Here is a 14,690-nt window from a genome sequence, read left to right on the forward strand (position 1 = left end):
CTGCTTCTTGGGACACTTCAAAATAAATGCAAGTATTCAAGCATAAAATCTGTAGGAGGAGAGCCTACCTCTCATTGTACTGTCTGTCACAGAAAAATCAGGTTCTCTTTCAGGCACTCCAGCCCTTGACACACCCACTATGAAGGTGGTTTGTGCCCCTAAAGTCTGTCTAGCTATATACATTATACATCATGACTACAGTAAAAGCTCACAAAGATCAGTAAACACTTCTTTCTGTAGCCATTAAAAAACAGTTCTGTTTTTTGAACAAGCAGTTTTGTTCACAGATAGTTCCACTCTACTTATGTGCAGTTGAAAGAGTAATGAAAAATTAAATACTGCACAAAATGTAATTTAAAATCATTACAACTTTAAAATTAGCAAGTCATTTTTCTTCACTTAGCGTAGTGTCTCTTCTGTACTAAGATCTGGAAATTGTACTTTGAAGTTTTTAAACAGCTGTTGGGCTGGTTGGGAAAAAAGAGGTTTTCAAAATATACTTTTAAGTGGAGGAAAAAACCTTCAAAATAATTGCTTATATTCTAGATCTTAAAATTTTACTGCGTAACAGCATTTTTGGTGGTGTTCTGAACAGCTAAATAGAACAGAAAAGAGAAAACATTTAAATCTTTATTTCCAAATGCAAACATTGGAATAGGCCTGTTCTAGTTTGGTGAAAATGAACCTAGGAATCTGGACATACAGGAAAGTTACTGCTTTTCATACACACTGCCACCTAACATATGCATAGAAGGAATATTTGTGTTGGAAGATTGTAACTGTCCTTTCATAGGACTGAAAAAAGTGTGCACCATACTTCTGTAAAACAAAGCAACACTAAATACCTGCACTCAACCTCTCAACTACAAGCTAAACCCCAGATATTCTAAAACCTACTATTGGTATATCAAACAGTTCTTTGAAGAGGGAAGGAAAGAGAATCAGAAGAAATATGAAGCTGCTTTTAGTAGATATCTGTATACTCATGCTATCCTTATAACTGATACATGATTTATACATGTTTCCTGAGGGACTGTCAGAGTCATGTCTGGACTTTGCAGATGACACCAAGTTGGGTGGGAGTGTTGATCGGCTCGAGGGTAGGGAGGCTCTGCAGAGAGATCTGGACAGGCTGGAGCGATGGGCTAAGGCCAACTGTAGGAGTTTCAATAAGGCCAAATGCCGGGTGCTGCACTTGGGCCACAACAACCCCCAGCAGCGCTACAGGCTTGGGGAGGAGTGGCTGGAGAGCTGCCAGTCAGAGAGGGACCTGGGGGTGTTGATTGACAGCTGGCTGAACAGGAGCCAGGAGTGTGACCAGGTGGTCAAGAAGAGCAGTGGCATCCTGGCTTGTATCAGAAATAGCGTGGCCAGCAGGGACAGGGAAGTGATCTTACCCCTGTACTCGGCACTGGTGAGGCCGCACCTCGATTACTGTGTTCAGTTTTGGGCCCCTCACTACAAAAAGGACATTGAATTACTCGAGCGTGTCCAGAGAAGGGCAACGAAGCTGGTGAAGGGTCTGGAGCACATGTCGTATGAGGAGCGGCTGAGGGAACTGGGGTTGTTTAGTCTGGAGAAGAGGAGGCTGAGGGGAGACCTCATCGCCCTCTACAGCTACCTGAAAGGAGGTTGCAGAGAGCTGGGGATGAGCCTCTTTAACCAAGTAATAAGTGATAGGACAAGAGGGAATGGCCTCAAGTTGCGCCAGGGAAGGTTTAGACTAGATATTAGGAAGCATTTCTTTACAGAACGGGTTGTTAGGCGTTGGAATGGGCTGCCCAGGGAGGTGGTGGAGTCCCCATCCCTGGAGGTGTTTAAGAGTAGGGTCAGCATAGCGCTGAGGGATCTGGTGTAGTTGGGAACTGTCAGTGCTAGGTTAACGGTTGGACTGGATGATCTCCAAGGTCCTTTCCAACCTAGATGATTCTGTGATTCTGTGACTGCAGAACAGTATGTTTCATTCCTAAAAAGCTTTTCAGGTGGACTCAAGTTTATTATATACTGTGTTAACTTTTGCTTCTGTACATGTGTAATTATTCACTGAATTTACCTATTTGGACATCTTTAGATATTGTGTATTTAAATTTGAACATGCTCGGTAGTTTAATCTGAAGATTAGAATTTATGATCTGGATTGACAGCTGTTTCTAAATCTCTGAAAAACCTGTTTCTGAAAAGCCTGTTGGCCTGATTCTGCTGTCATTTAATTTTGTTCTTAATATATAATTTCAGAATACAGAAGTTGCTCTGCTATAGAACTGGTCTGAATAAGAGATGGAGTGGGAGGATGGGGAGTAACTTTATTTTTTACACAGAAAGAACTGGAAGGAGAATCAATCTGTTGGTTTTAAGTTTAGTAAACAGAGAAACTAAAATATAGGAACACTTAGTTTTAAATATAATTATACAAGGGTATGGAAAATTTAGGGATTTAGTCTCCGTAACATAATTCTCACAGGAATAGCTCTGTTTTGCATCTTTGTAATTCCTGAGGATCCTGGAAAATGGTCTAGCTTCCTCTCTTAGCATAAATTAAAGAACCCCTTCTATTCTGTTTTAAATCATGCCAGTTTTCACTGACTCCAGGGAACCTCTGAACTTGATCACATTACTTTTTGTCCATCATGCATGTAAAATGCCTCCTGTGTAATAGAGGCATATTAAATCATATAATGTAATTCACATCACATTTTGTGGTGTGAAATCCTTCTCACCTGTCTTAGTGAACCTTCTGGAGAGGAATAACATGGAAAAAATATTAGATTAAGGAAAAGGGTGGATAGCTTTATCACTTTTAAAATTTTGTTTTCAAGTTTTCAAGCTAACAGTCTGTTTTCTGAACCCAAACTCATGTGAGTAGGCAGTATTCATCCAAATAATCCCATGGAGCAAGGCATTTTAAGTGTGGATTCTTTTATAACACTAGGGGAAAAATCCCAACATGACAGGCTTTTGATTTCATGATCCAAAAGGAGATTCTTTACACATAGACATAACAATAATATAATTAATGTTTACTATGTAAAAATTCTGTTCTTTTCTGGTATATGAAGCATTTATTATTATACAATTTTATCCTACCTTGAACAAAGTCAGTGACTCGGTCCATCAGAAGAACACTTTACTTTCCCGTTTCTGCTGATGTACTTTCAAAAAACACTTGCGACCAGATCTCTTCACTGGATTTCCAAGCTTTGTCTTTTGCAGACTTCTTGTCATCTTTGCAGCTCAGTAATGCATTTTATAACTATAGCAAAGTTGTCTGTGATATATCTTAAAGGTGCTCCAGCTATCCAGTCAACTAATGGTGTTGTTGCATTTGGCCCACACAGGGCAGTTGCATATGACAAAGATCAGAACTATAGTTCTTAAATCTATGCTGTTCTTCTGATCTTATGAATCTGATAGCTACTGCAGCATACAGTAGCAAATAACATCCTAGTTATTTGGACTATGCTAGACTTAGTATCCTGAGTAGTTCATCATCAGATTAAAAACCTCTTAATCATCCAAAAATGAAAGACAGTGTGGCATTAATCTGAGAGCCTAGGCTGATATGGGATCCCAAACCATTCTTGTCAAAGAACTTACACTGTCAGTCGTTTTAGTAGTACTCTTTTACCAGCACTTGATTTTTTTTTTTTTTTTAACACAGTGATATATATGACAAAATTGTTAATTAAAAGCCTAAATGATTTCTTGAGGAACAAAGTTGTCCTACACCATCCTGCCAAGTATTTAAAAAGATGCACTTTCAATCAGGCTATCTTTTTCTTAGTATCTTTCTTAAAATCGCATACCAGGAAGATCAGCATGCATCTACAGTAACATGTTAGTTTGAATAGGAGTGTGGCTTTGAAGTTAATTGCTTGATTGTACCCACTTACCACATTTTGTTTGGATCATGGTCTGGTCTTTGAGTGCGCAAACTGGATTCATTTTGGATGAAGCTAATGAGAAAGGTTTGCTTTGAGAAGTAATGCATGCTCAGCCTGTAAAACCAGATTAGGACTGGTCTGAAGTAAAAGCCCTAAAATGTGTGTAGTATAGATCTCATGTGTTTAGCATTGATTTTTTCAGTCTAAAAATACGCTGCTTTTGCATGACACTAATTGTCTAAGCTTCCATCTTCTACATAAAAGGTCTAAATTATTTAGGATGTTAAAAAGATTTTTGTTTGACATCTGAAAATGGAAACAAAAATTCATTCTTAAAATATTTTATGAAAATGAGTATTTTACCTTGAAATCTACTATAACTGACTCTGATCTAGTGAGTCCCATGGTTTTCTTTGACAGCAAGATGGGCTGCATGCTACTATTTGAGAAACCCCTATCTATATTGTTACTGCCTGAGGACTTTTCAAGTCAGGAAACAACTCATCAGCTGTCATCTTGTAACCCACAGGCGGGCTGCTTGGGACAACTGTATGGCTCATTATCAGTGCCCAAATTTGACCTTAAGCAGTTCTTTCCTTTAAAAACCTAGTTAAAGAGCCATGCTCATGATTTATCCTTTGAAGTAGGATCGTACTTCCTGTCTGCCTTGAACTAAGGAGTTGTGTTAAGAGTTTGGCCACTGTAACAATGTATATCTTTCCATACAGAAGGATTATTTTAAAATCTTAAACATACATGATTCTCATTTTGGCATATACATGTAATTTTTTGGAAGGTCCGTTATACAGTACTTGCTTAACTTGAATTTCCTGTCTTGCCTACTTTGAAGTTTACTGCATGTTAAGCACCACCAGCACCTAATTCATGAGGCAGTTCCTGAAGACTGAAAGCTTAGTAGTCAGTTTGACTATATAGAGGTATAAAAAGATATTATTTGTCCACTTTGTCCCTTTTTTTCCTGGTGTTTTTTTTTTTTTTTCTCTTGGAAGTGGTTTTTGGAGAGAACAATAGATGCCTGAGATCAAATAAACTCATGTTTCTAGGACTGCTTTGTCAACCAGTACTTAAAAAAACAGCAGCAATAAGGCAGATTTGTGTAATGCTGAACTGAGTGACACCCCATCAGCTTCAGTTTCTGCGTCCTGTGCCTTCAGCAGAATCCATATTATTATTATTTTGTGCACAGCTTAACAGTAAATAGCCATTTGGACCCTTACTTTCTGCATTTTCTCATGATGACAACTAAATTTATTTAATTATTGTGTTTACTAGAAAATAGCAGTGTGCAAATATCACCAACAGGAACTTTAACACTGAAACATTTCAACCTGAGTGGAGTTTACACTTGTTCCATTGTTTATAAGCTAACAGCAATGCAACCTGATAAAAAACTCATAATAAAATATCTTATTTATGGTAAATTATCAGTCCAGGTAAGTGTGTTGTTGCCTTGAAAAAGTTTTATTTTTTAAAATATGTGTTGCTATTTTTAAGTAAGTAGGCTTATTTAGAATTTAATTTGCAGAGATAAAGACATTCTGTTCCTCTGGGAAATTGTTTTTAATATTAGTTACTACCAGGCAGTTCATTTAAAGTCATTTACAGAGCTTTAAATGAAGCTTGGTGTCTGCCTGAGAAACTTATCAATACGGTTCTTTTTAAAAAAGAAACATAAAACATAATGAAATGTAACGAATAGGCAGTAATCCTTAATAACATTAAGATACCATAATTTTAAATGGAATTATTCTTTATGAGATTAGCATAGCCATATGGATTTATTTCACATGTTAATGCCTCAATTATGACCTGATCATGTTTTTTAAGTACATATCATTTAATGATATAATATTTGTAGCTTATTCTTTCCTGTTCTGATTACATTTCCTTCTGTCAGCAGGTAAAAAGGCTTTGATAAAGTGAAAGATTGTAAAGGCAATGTCATTTATTCATTACGAGCTCTCCTTTTCTTCTTTAAAGGGTATTTTATTCTTGTGGAGAAGCAGGCAAGAGCTCCTATTGCCTTCAGTAGGAACTATATCTGATCTTGAATTTAAAATGTGTACCAGTGCTCATTTAGAAACATGATAGAGCACAATAACCTAAATTAACCTCTGATGTAAATTAATTTCACTTTGGCACAGGAAACTTCATACAGAATAACCATGCCTTTAGCAGCTAGCTTGCTTGACAGAAGTGGAAAGGAAGAAGTTTATTTGAAACAGTTTTGGTGGAAAAGGTTACAATTTTCAGTAAAGCAGGCTTACATTCTTCAATAAGGATCAATCTGAATGTCAGCATAGAAAATTCAAGTTTCAGACATATATCCAAAGGAAAGGAAATGAGGGAGGCAAAAGCAAGGTAGAGGATCTTATGAGTTGTCTTAACTAGGCACCATATTCTGGATGTTCTACTTCTTCCAGCTGGTTTGATTTCTCTTCCTTTGTTCTTTCTTCCCCGCTGCCCCCTTCTCATTTCTGTGATTATACCCACACTATGACCCCTGTTCTTCATTCTTTTACTCCTATTTTCTATTTAACATTGTGCTCTGTTGATCTTCAACTTTGGGTAAGTAGAGTGGTGTGGTGGTTTAGGCCCTGCCGGGACCCGAGACCATGCTGCCACTGCCCCTCCCCCACCCTCCGACCGGAACGGGGCAGGGAGTGAAATACAAACCCCGGGGCTGAGATAAGGAGAGGTTTAATACAACAGCACAACAGCAACAAAATGAAGAACAACAGTAACAGTAATAACAATGAACAGAGCAAGAAATGTACTGATACAGCAGTGAGGAGGCGACCGCACACAAAAGGGCGTCTACTAATCTTCCCGCGCTTGGGCGCCCGGACGTGACGTCAGCATGGTATTGAATAACCCGGCTAGAGCTTCCCCCCACTGCTGGGGAAACTTAACCCTATCCTAGCTGAACCAGGACATAATCCACCCCTTTATTCTATACCATCTGCGTCATGTCCAGCTGCCATTTAGCAATTAACAATAACAAAAAAACAATTAACAAAAGCACTATATAATTCACGGTGTGTTTTCACCCAAAATCAAATCCCCTTGTGGTACGTATCGGACCTCTCCATCCTTCTGCATCACCCACCAGGTGCACCCAGGTCCTTGAGCAAAAACAATCCCGTGGATGGGTTTGCCTTTGCCCAGTGCAGGACTAACCCAGACCATTTTTCCCAGCAGATCCCTCATGCACACCACAGGGACTTTATCCCTGTCTACAACACGTGGGAGTTTTGACTGAGCTGGGCCAGCTTGATTGGCAGATCCTCTTGTGTTGACTAACCAGGTGGCCTTTGCCAGATGTGTGTCCCAGTGTTTGAAGGTTCCACCCCCCATTGCTCTCAATGTAGTTTTTAACAGTCCATTGTAGCGCTCGATCTTCCCAGAGGCTGGTGCGTGGTAGGGGATGTGGTAGACCCACTCGATGCCGTGTTCTTCTGCCCAGGCATCTATGAGGTTATTTCGGAAGTGAGTCCCATTGTCCGACTCAATCCTCTCTGGTGTGCTGTGTCGCCACAGGACTCGGTCTTCAAGGCCCAGGATGGTGTTCCGGGCGGTGGCGTGGGACACTGGATAAGTTTCGAGCCATCCAGTGGTTGCTTCCACCATTGTGAGCACGTGGTGCTTGCCTTGGTGGGTCTGTGGCAGTGTGATGTAGTCGATCTGCCAGGCCTCTCCATATTTATATTTCAGCCATCAATCTCCATTCCACTGGGGCTTCACCCGCTTGGCTTGTTTGATCGCAGCACACATCTCACATCCGTGGATGATCTCTGCGATAGTGTCAATGGTGAGGTCCACCCCTCGATCTTGAGCCCACCTGTATGTTGCATCTCTGCCTTGGTGGCCCAAGGTCTCATGGGCCCACCGGGCTATGAACAGTTCACCTTTACGCTGCCAGTCCAAGTCCGCCTGAACCACTCCGATCTTAGCAGCCTGGTCCGCCTGCTGGTTGTGTTGATGCTCATCAGTGGCCCGACTCTTGGATATATGGGCATCCACATGGCGCACCTTCACAACGAGGTTCTCCACCTGGGCTGCAATGTCCTGCCATACTTCAGCGGCCCAGATGGGTCTGCCCTTGCGTTGCCAGTTGTTTTGTTTCCATTGCTGCAACCACATCCACAGGGCACTTGCCATCACCCACGAGTCAGTGTAGATATAGAGCCTCGGCCACTTTTCTCGCTCAGCAATATCCAAAGCCAATTGGGTGGCTTTCACCTCTGCGAACTGGCCTGATTCACCTTGTCCCTCAACAGCTTCAGAGGTTTGTCGTGTGGGATGCCACACCGCAGCCTTCCATCGTTGATGTTTTCCCACAATGCAACAAGACCCATCAGTGAACAGGGCATATTGCTTCTCCTCTTCTGGCAGCTCGTTATATGGTGGGGCCTCCTCAGCACGTTTCACCTCCTGTTTTGGTGACATCCCAGAATCTTTGCTCTCTGGCCAGTTTGTGATCACTTCCACTATTCCTGGGAAGTTGGGGTTCCCTATTCAAGCCTGTTGTGTTATCAACACAACCCATTTACTCCACGTGGCATCTGTTGCATGATGTGTGGAGGGAGCCTTTCCTTTGAACATCCATCCCAGCACCGGCAGTCGGGGTGCCAGGAGGAGCTGTGTCTCAGTGCCAGCCGCTTCTGAGGCAGCCCGAACTCCTTCATACGCTGCCAGTATCTCCTTCTCAGTCAGTGTATAGTTAGCTTCAGAGCCTTTGTATCCCCGGCTCCAAAAGCCTAGAGGTCGGCCTCGGGATTCCCCAGGTGCTCTCTGCCAAAGGCTCCAGGAAGGGCCATTCTCCCTGGCTGCGGTGTAGAGCACGTTCTTAATCTCCTGCCCTGCCCGGACTGGCCTGAGGGCCACTGCCTGGGCAATCTCCCGCTTAATTTGTTCAAAGGCTTGTTGTTGCTCAGGGCCCCATTCAGAATCGTTCTTGTTGCGGGTTACGTGGTAGAGAGGGCTCACAATCAGGCTGTAGTTTGGGATGTGCATCCTCCAGAACCCCACAGCGCCCAGGAAGGACTGAGTCTCCTTTTTAGTGGTTGGTGGGGCCATGGCTGTTATCTTGTTTATCACCTCTATTGGGATGTGGCGATGCCCATCTTGCCATTTTATTCCTAGGAACTGAATCTCCCTTCCAGGCCCCTTAACTTTCTGTTGCTTGATGGCAAAACCAGCCTTCAGGAGGATTTCAATTATCTTCTTTCCTTTCTCAAAGACTTCCTCAACTGTGTCCCCCCATACAATGATATCGTCAATGAACTGCAGGTGTTCTGGAGCCCCACCTTTCTCCAGTGCAGTATGGACCAGTCTATGGCAAATGGTGGAGGTGTGTTTCCACCCCTGGGGCAATCGATTCCAGGTGTACTGGATACCCCTCCAAGTGAACGCAAACTGTGGCCCGCACTCTGGTGCTATTGGGATGGAGAAGAACGTGTTAGCGATGTCAATCGTGGCGTACCACTTGGCTGCCTTCGACTCCAGCTCATACTGGAGCTCTAGCATGTCCGGCACTGCAGCACTCATCGCTGGTGTAACTTCATTCAGGCCACGGTAGTCCACAGTTAGTCTCCATTCGCCATTAGACTTTCTCACTGGCCATATAGGGCTGTTGAAAGGTGAATGAGTCTTGCTGATCACCTTCTGGCTTTCTAGTCGATGGATCAGGTGATGGATGGGGACCAGGGAATCTCGGTTAGTGCGGTACTGCCGCCAGTGCACCGTCTTGGTGGCAATTGGCACTCGCTGCTCTTCAACCTTAAGCAACCCAACCACCGAGGGGTCCTCTGAGAGGCCGGGTAAGGTGGACAATTGCTCAACCTCATCCAGAGCAGCTATACCAAAGGCCCACTGTTTTGCTGATTAGGGATACCAATTACACTCAGACACCAGAGTGAAAAGAGCAGGCGTATTTTACTAGAAATAACTAAATAATATAACAGAATAATACAGAAAACATACAGTAAGAAAAGACAGAATAGTGCACTTAAACAAATAGGAAAATACAGGGTAATGCATCAAATCATTACTACATGAGAGAGAGAACAGTGATTAAGAAAGATACATCACCACTTGCATACGTTACCATCATCCAGATCCGCAGTCGCTGGGGAGCCCCGGTTACAGCGAGGATGTGGAGAGCCTGTCCTGGCAAGTGGGAAATCCTACACGGTGTGTCCACCCATAGGTGAGGCTTCCAAAGTCACTGTGAGCGGGTCCAGCCTAAAAATCAGCAAGCCAGAATAGCTGGCACCTTTGTTTTAAGTGGAAATATCTGGTTTCCATCTCACATTAGGTTCCCCCAGAGCCTGGCCAGGGCTCAAGGGAGAAGCTAAGGGAGTTTCCCTGCTTATCTAGTTGATTTATGAGCAAGGTCACACACCAGGTCACAGGGCCAGACAACTGTCTCTGTGGCCCTGTTATCTTGCTCACACACACAAAGAAGGATACATTCAAGATAGACATGGTTTATGATGTTTAAGCTACATCTTCTATGTGCATTTCACTAATGACTACATACTGGGTTAGCAGTTTCGGTTCAGGGCCTGTTGCTCAGGCTTCAATACTTCCACTTTTTACATCAGAATAGGTGATTTGCTATAACTTAGTATAATACCTATTAGCACAATGGTTATCAGTTATAAAATATACAGGATTCATCTATAGGCCAACTTTGGCTTGGGCCTATTGTCCAAGCCTTAGCACTTCACCCACCAGTACCCTTTTGGGTCTTTACCCTCTCCTGAGGTAATCTATACCTAGGATGCACGGGGCATCTGGGCCAGTCACAATGGGGTGCTTATGCCAGTCCTTCCCAGTTAGGCTCACTTCAGCCTCTAATAGGGTCATCTGTTGGGATCCCCCTGTCACTCCGGAGATACAGATGGGTTCAACCCCACTGTGGCTTGATGGCATCAGGTTGCACTGTGCGCCAGTGTCTACCAAGGCCTTATATTCTTGTGGGTCTGATGTGCCAGGCCATCGGATCCACACCTTCCAGTAAATCTGATTATCCCTTTCCTCCACCTGGCTGGAGGCAGGGCCCCTCTAATCCTGCTCACCATCACTCACTTGATCTAAGACTGACTCCTGCAAGAATGACTCACTTGTCCCCTCAAGAGGGTCAAGCATAATGTTGGCCATTCTATTCTGTCTGGGGGATTTCTGACTGGACACTGGAGCTGCATCTCTCTTGGAAGACTCCCCTTTCATGGTGGTCTTCCCTTTCAGCTGCTGTACTCATGCAGCTAGTGTGGGAGTGGGCTGTCCATGCCACCTCCTCATGTTTTCTCCATGGTTGCGGAGGAAGAACCACAGGGTGCCCCGTGCTGTGTGTCTTCCACTGCCCTTCTCTTGGGTGGGGAAACGCCTGCTCCTAATGGCCGAGACATTGGCCCGTGCAGGTGGAATGTAGGACATGTCCTCTTCCACTTTCTGGAGCCTCTGAGACAGTTCCTTTACAGCTGAAACCCAGGCATGCTGGGAGGAAGGGAGACTTCCCTCATATTGCCGGAGCTGGCCAGCCACTTCATCCACTGTTTGAGTCTGGGCGTCTCACCACCAGGACACTACTGCTAATGCCTTGGAATGTGCTTCTGGTGCACTTTGCAGGAACTTCCGCCACATCAACTGTGTGCAAGGGGCCTGATCTGGATCCATGGGTGACCGCTCATCATTCAGATCACCATAAACCACATCAAACACAGCCATTTCCCTGAGGTTCTGAATGCCTTTCTCCATGTCGGTCCACTTGCCTAACCGACATAGAACATCATCCTTGTAGGGGTACCTCTCCCTTACACCGAGCAGGAGTCGCCTCCAAAGGCTGAGGGTTTGAGCCTGTTTCCCTATTGCCTTGTCAATACCAGCGTCCCTGGCTAAAGGTCCCAGCTGCTTGGCCGCTCTCCCCTCCAATTCAAATCCAGCAGCTCCACTATCCCAGCATCGGAGCAGCCAGGTGCAAATTTGCTCGCCTGGAAGGCGGCTGAAATCCTTCTGCATATCTCGCAACTCGGGGATAGAGATCGGATGGTTACCTCCGGCTCTTCCTCCTGCTCTCGTGATGGGCCTGGTTCATCATCACCCTGTACACTGTGAGGGGATTTTTTGGTATATTTGGTTTTCCGTATCGGGGTGACTGATATTGGCACTGCTTATCCCTCCGGCCCAGCTGCTGTGCTGGTGGAGGCGACTGGCACTGGCACTGCTTGTCCCTCTGGCCCAGCTGCTGTACCAGTAAGTTCACTTTCAGATCCTGCAGCCCTTTCTCCCCCTTGAGGGCAGTGATCAGTGTTAAGGACAATATGGTAAGCATGGGCAAGCCCCCAGCACATCGCAATGACTTGTGTCTCGCGGGGTTTGTCAGATTGGCAACACACCTTTTCCAAACACTCCACCAGTTTATCAGGACTCTGCATTTGTTCAGGAGTGAAATCCCAAAGCATTGGGGGTGACCACTGACTCAGGCACTTGCCCATCTTTTCCCACACACCTTGCCATTTATAACTATCTGCCCTCGGGGCAGGTTTCCGGGTGGTGCTATTGTTGGAGAAGTACCGCATGGCCCAAAACAAGATCTGACAGGCATTCAGAAAGCATTGTGCCACGAACACACTGGCCTGGGTGCTCCAGGGATAGCTGAAACTCTCAAAACCCGAGAGAATCTCTTCCCCTGGCTCACCCATAGAGGGGGTGAGACCCCTAACAAAAGCCCAGGCAGCAAACAGGTACCGGTTCACCCCCACAAGCAGTGATGCAACCACATTATAAGCAGACAGTAACCAGTAGAGCAGAACAAGACCCTTGAGACATTTTCCACTGCCAACAAACATCAGCACTGGGAATGCACAATGGATATAAGGGTTAATCCAGCCCCACCACGCAAGCAAGTTGGCCAGCATTGCAAACATTTCTTATCAAACAATACAAATAGAAACAGAAAAATTGCACCTAACAGATTGCTCTAGCACACCTTCTCCTTTTGTCCTTGTCTCAATTCTCTCGAGCCCCACGTTGGGTGCCAAAAAGTTGTGGTGGTTTAGGCCCTGCTGGGACCCGAGACCATGCTGCCACTGCCCCTCCCCCACCCTCCGACCAGAACGGGGCAGGGAGTGAAATACAAAGCCCGGGGCTGAGATAAGGAGAGGTTTAATACAGCAGTGTAACAGCAACAAACCAAACAACAATAACAACAATAACAGTAATAACAATGAACAGAGCAAGAAATGTACCGATACAGCAGTGAGAGAGGTGACCACACACAAAAGGGTGACTACCAATCTTCCCGTGCTTGGGCGCCTGGACGTGACGTCAGCATGGTATTGAATAACCCGGCTAGAGCTTCCCCCCACTGCTGGGGAAACTTAACCCTATCCTAGCTGAACCAGGACAAGTGGTTATCATGAAATAACTAGAAACATGCTTTTTATGGCTTATTTGTAAAAGATGTCCAGGTGTGGATTTTGCTTCGCAGTAAAGGTGAAGTAGCTGACCCATCCATAAAAGTAAATTTCATACCTATATGGAAGCTCTTTTGGTTACTTCTGCTCACAGAGAAGTAGTTCCTGTTCATCTTAGTTCATCTTCTGTTGATCTCTGGGGAAGAGGATTCAGATTTTAAGCCCTTTAAAATACTTCTGTGATAGCTGACTAAAAAATATGTAACATACTATAATTGCCCATAATGTGTGAGATGAAATATTGTGCCACATACTAAAGGGTATTTTGTATGCTTCTTAACCTTAGCATTCATATTCCTGATCCCTTTACTGTAATCTCCTGTTGGTTTAAAAATTTTAAAATGACAGTAATAAAGAGTAATACTTACCTGTGGATATAAATAAGAATGTTGGCTTGTAAAACTCTCTTAAGTGTTTACAGTTGGCCCAGCATACACTATTTTATCACTAAAAATTCTCTGGGGGTGCAAAATAGGTTTTGTTTATAAATTAAGGATTTAAATTGGCAATTATTTTTTTTTTCGAATCCACAAATTACTTTTCTTCTTTTTACTTCATCTGTGTTCCTCATCATCTTGCACATTTTTTCCTGCAGCTTGCTCTGATCCTAAAAATTACTTTGAGTTCACAGCTTGGTATCACAAGCCTCGTGCAACAGTTCTCGTAACACTTCTTTTGAGAAGGCATTGCTTCAGATACTAAGCGAATTTGTTGTTGAACTTTCTTGTGAGGTTACATTAATTAAGTCAGAATGCCATCATGTAAAAATGCAGAGAGGAGGTCTACAAGATGAAATCTTTACATTTTCAGGTAAAAATCTGCCTTGCTTTTAAAGAATGGTCAGAATTTTTATAGTTAATGGAATGTACTTACTGCTTATATACAGAAAGTATTGTAAGTGTTTAATAATAAAGTTTCTTGATTGTGAAAATGCTTCTAAGTATTGCATGTGAAATTCATGTCAATAGCAAAAAGATAGTTAATCTACTCAAAAGTGCGTATTTTATATAATTTCAGAAGAGCTTTAGAACATTTTATAGCTGTGGTTAGATCAATGTGTTTTTAATTTTGTATCATAAAACATTATCATGTCCCTTGTTGCACACTAACATAGGAAGGAAAGTGATACAGTGCATTCTGTAACTCCCCAGATGACCTTCATCATTTATACAACAGGTGTATAAATCACTCCATGGATGTGCCTTGGTCTTTATAAATAGCTTCCAAATGACAGACTAAGGCTGGGTGTCTAATTTTCAAGAACTAAAGTTAAATGAGATGAACCTCAGCACTTTTCCTTCTTTAA

At 43.4% G+C, this 14,690-nt stretch overlaps 1 protein-coding gene across 1 annotated transcript in view; it reads left to right on the plus strand.

Moving 5' to 3' along the window:
- Nucleotides 1-14,690, plus strand: part of ZPBP (zona pellucida binding protein) — a 39,072-nt gene that overhangs the window by 12,962 nt on the left and 11,420 nt on the right. Inside the window, 3 exon segments of the mRNA XM_074831703.1 lie at nt 5,175-5,318; nt 13,980-14,024; nt 14,027-14,194. Coding sequence (XP_074687804.1) covers nt 5,175-5,318; nt 13,980-14,024; nt 14,027-14,194 — 357 coding nt within the window.

This window comes from Strix aluco, chromosome 1, assembly GCF_031877795.1.
Source record: "Strix aluco isolate bStrAlu1 chromosome 1, bStrAlu1.hap1, whole genome shotgun sequence".
NCBI classification, from domain to species: Eukaryota; Metazoa; Chordata; class Aves; order Strigiformes; family Strigidae; genus Strix; species Strix aluco.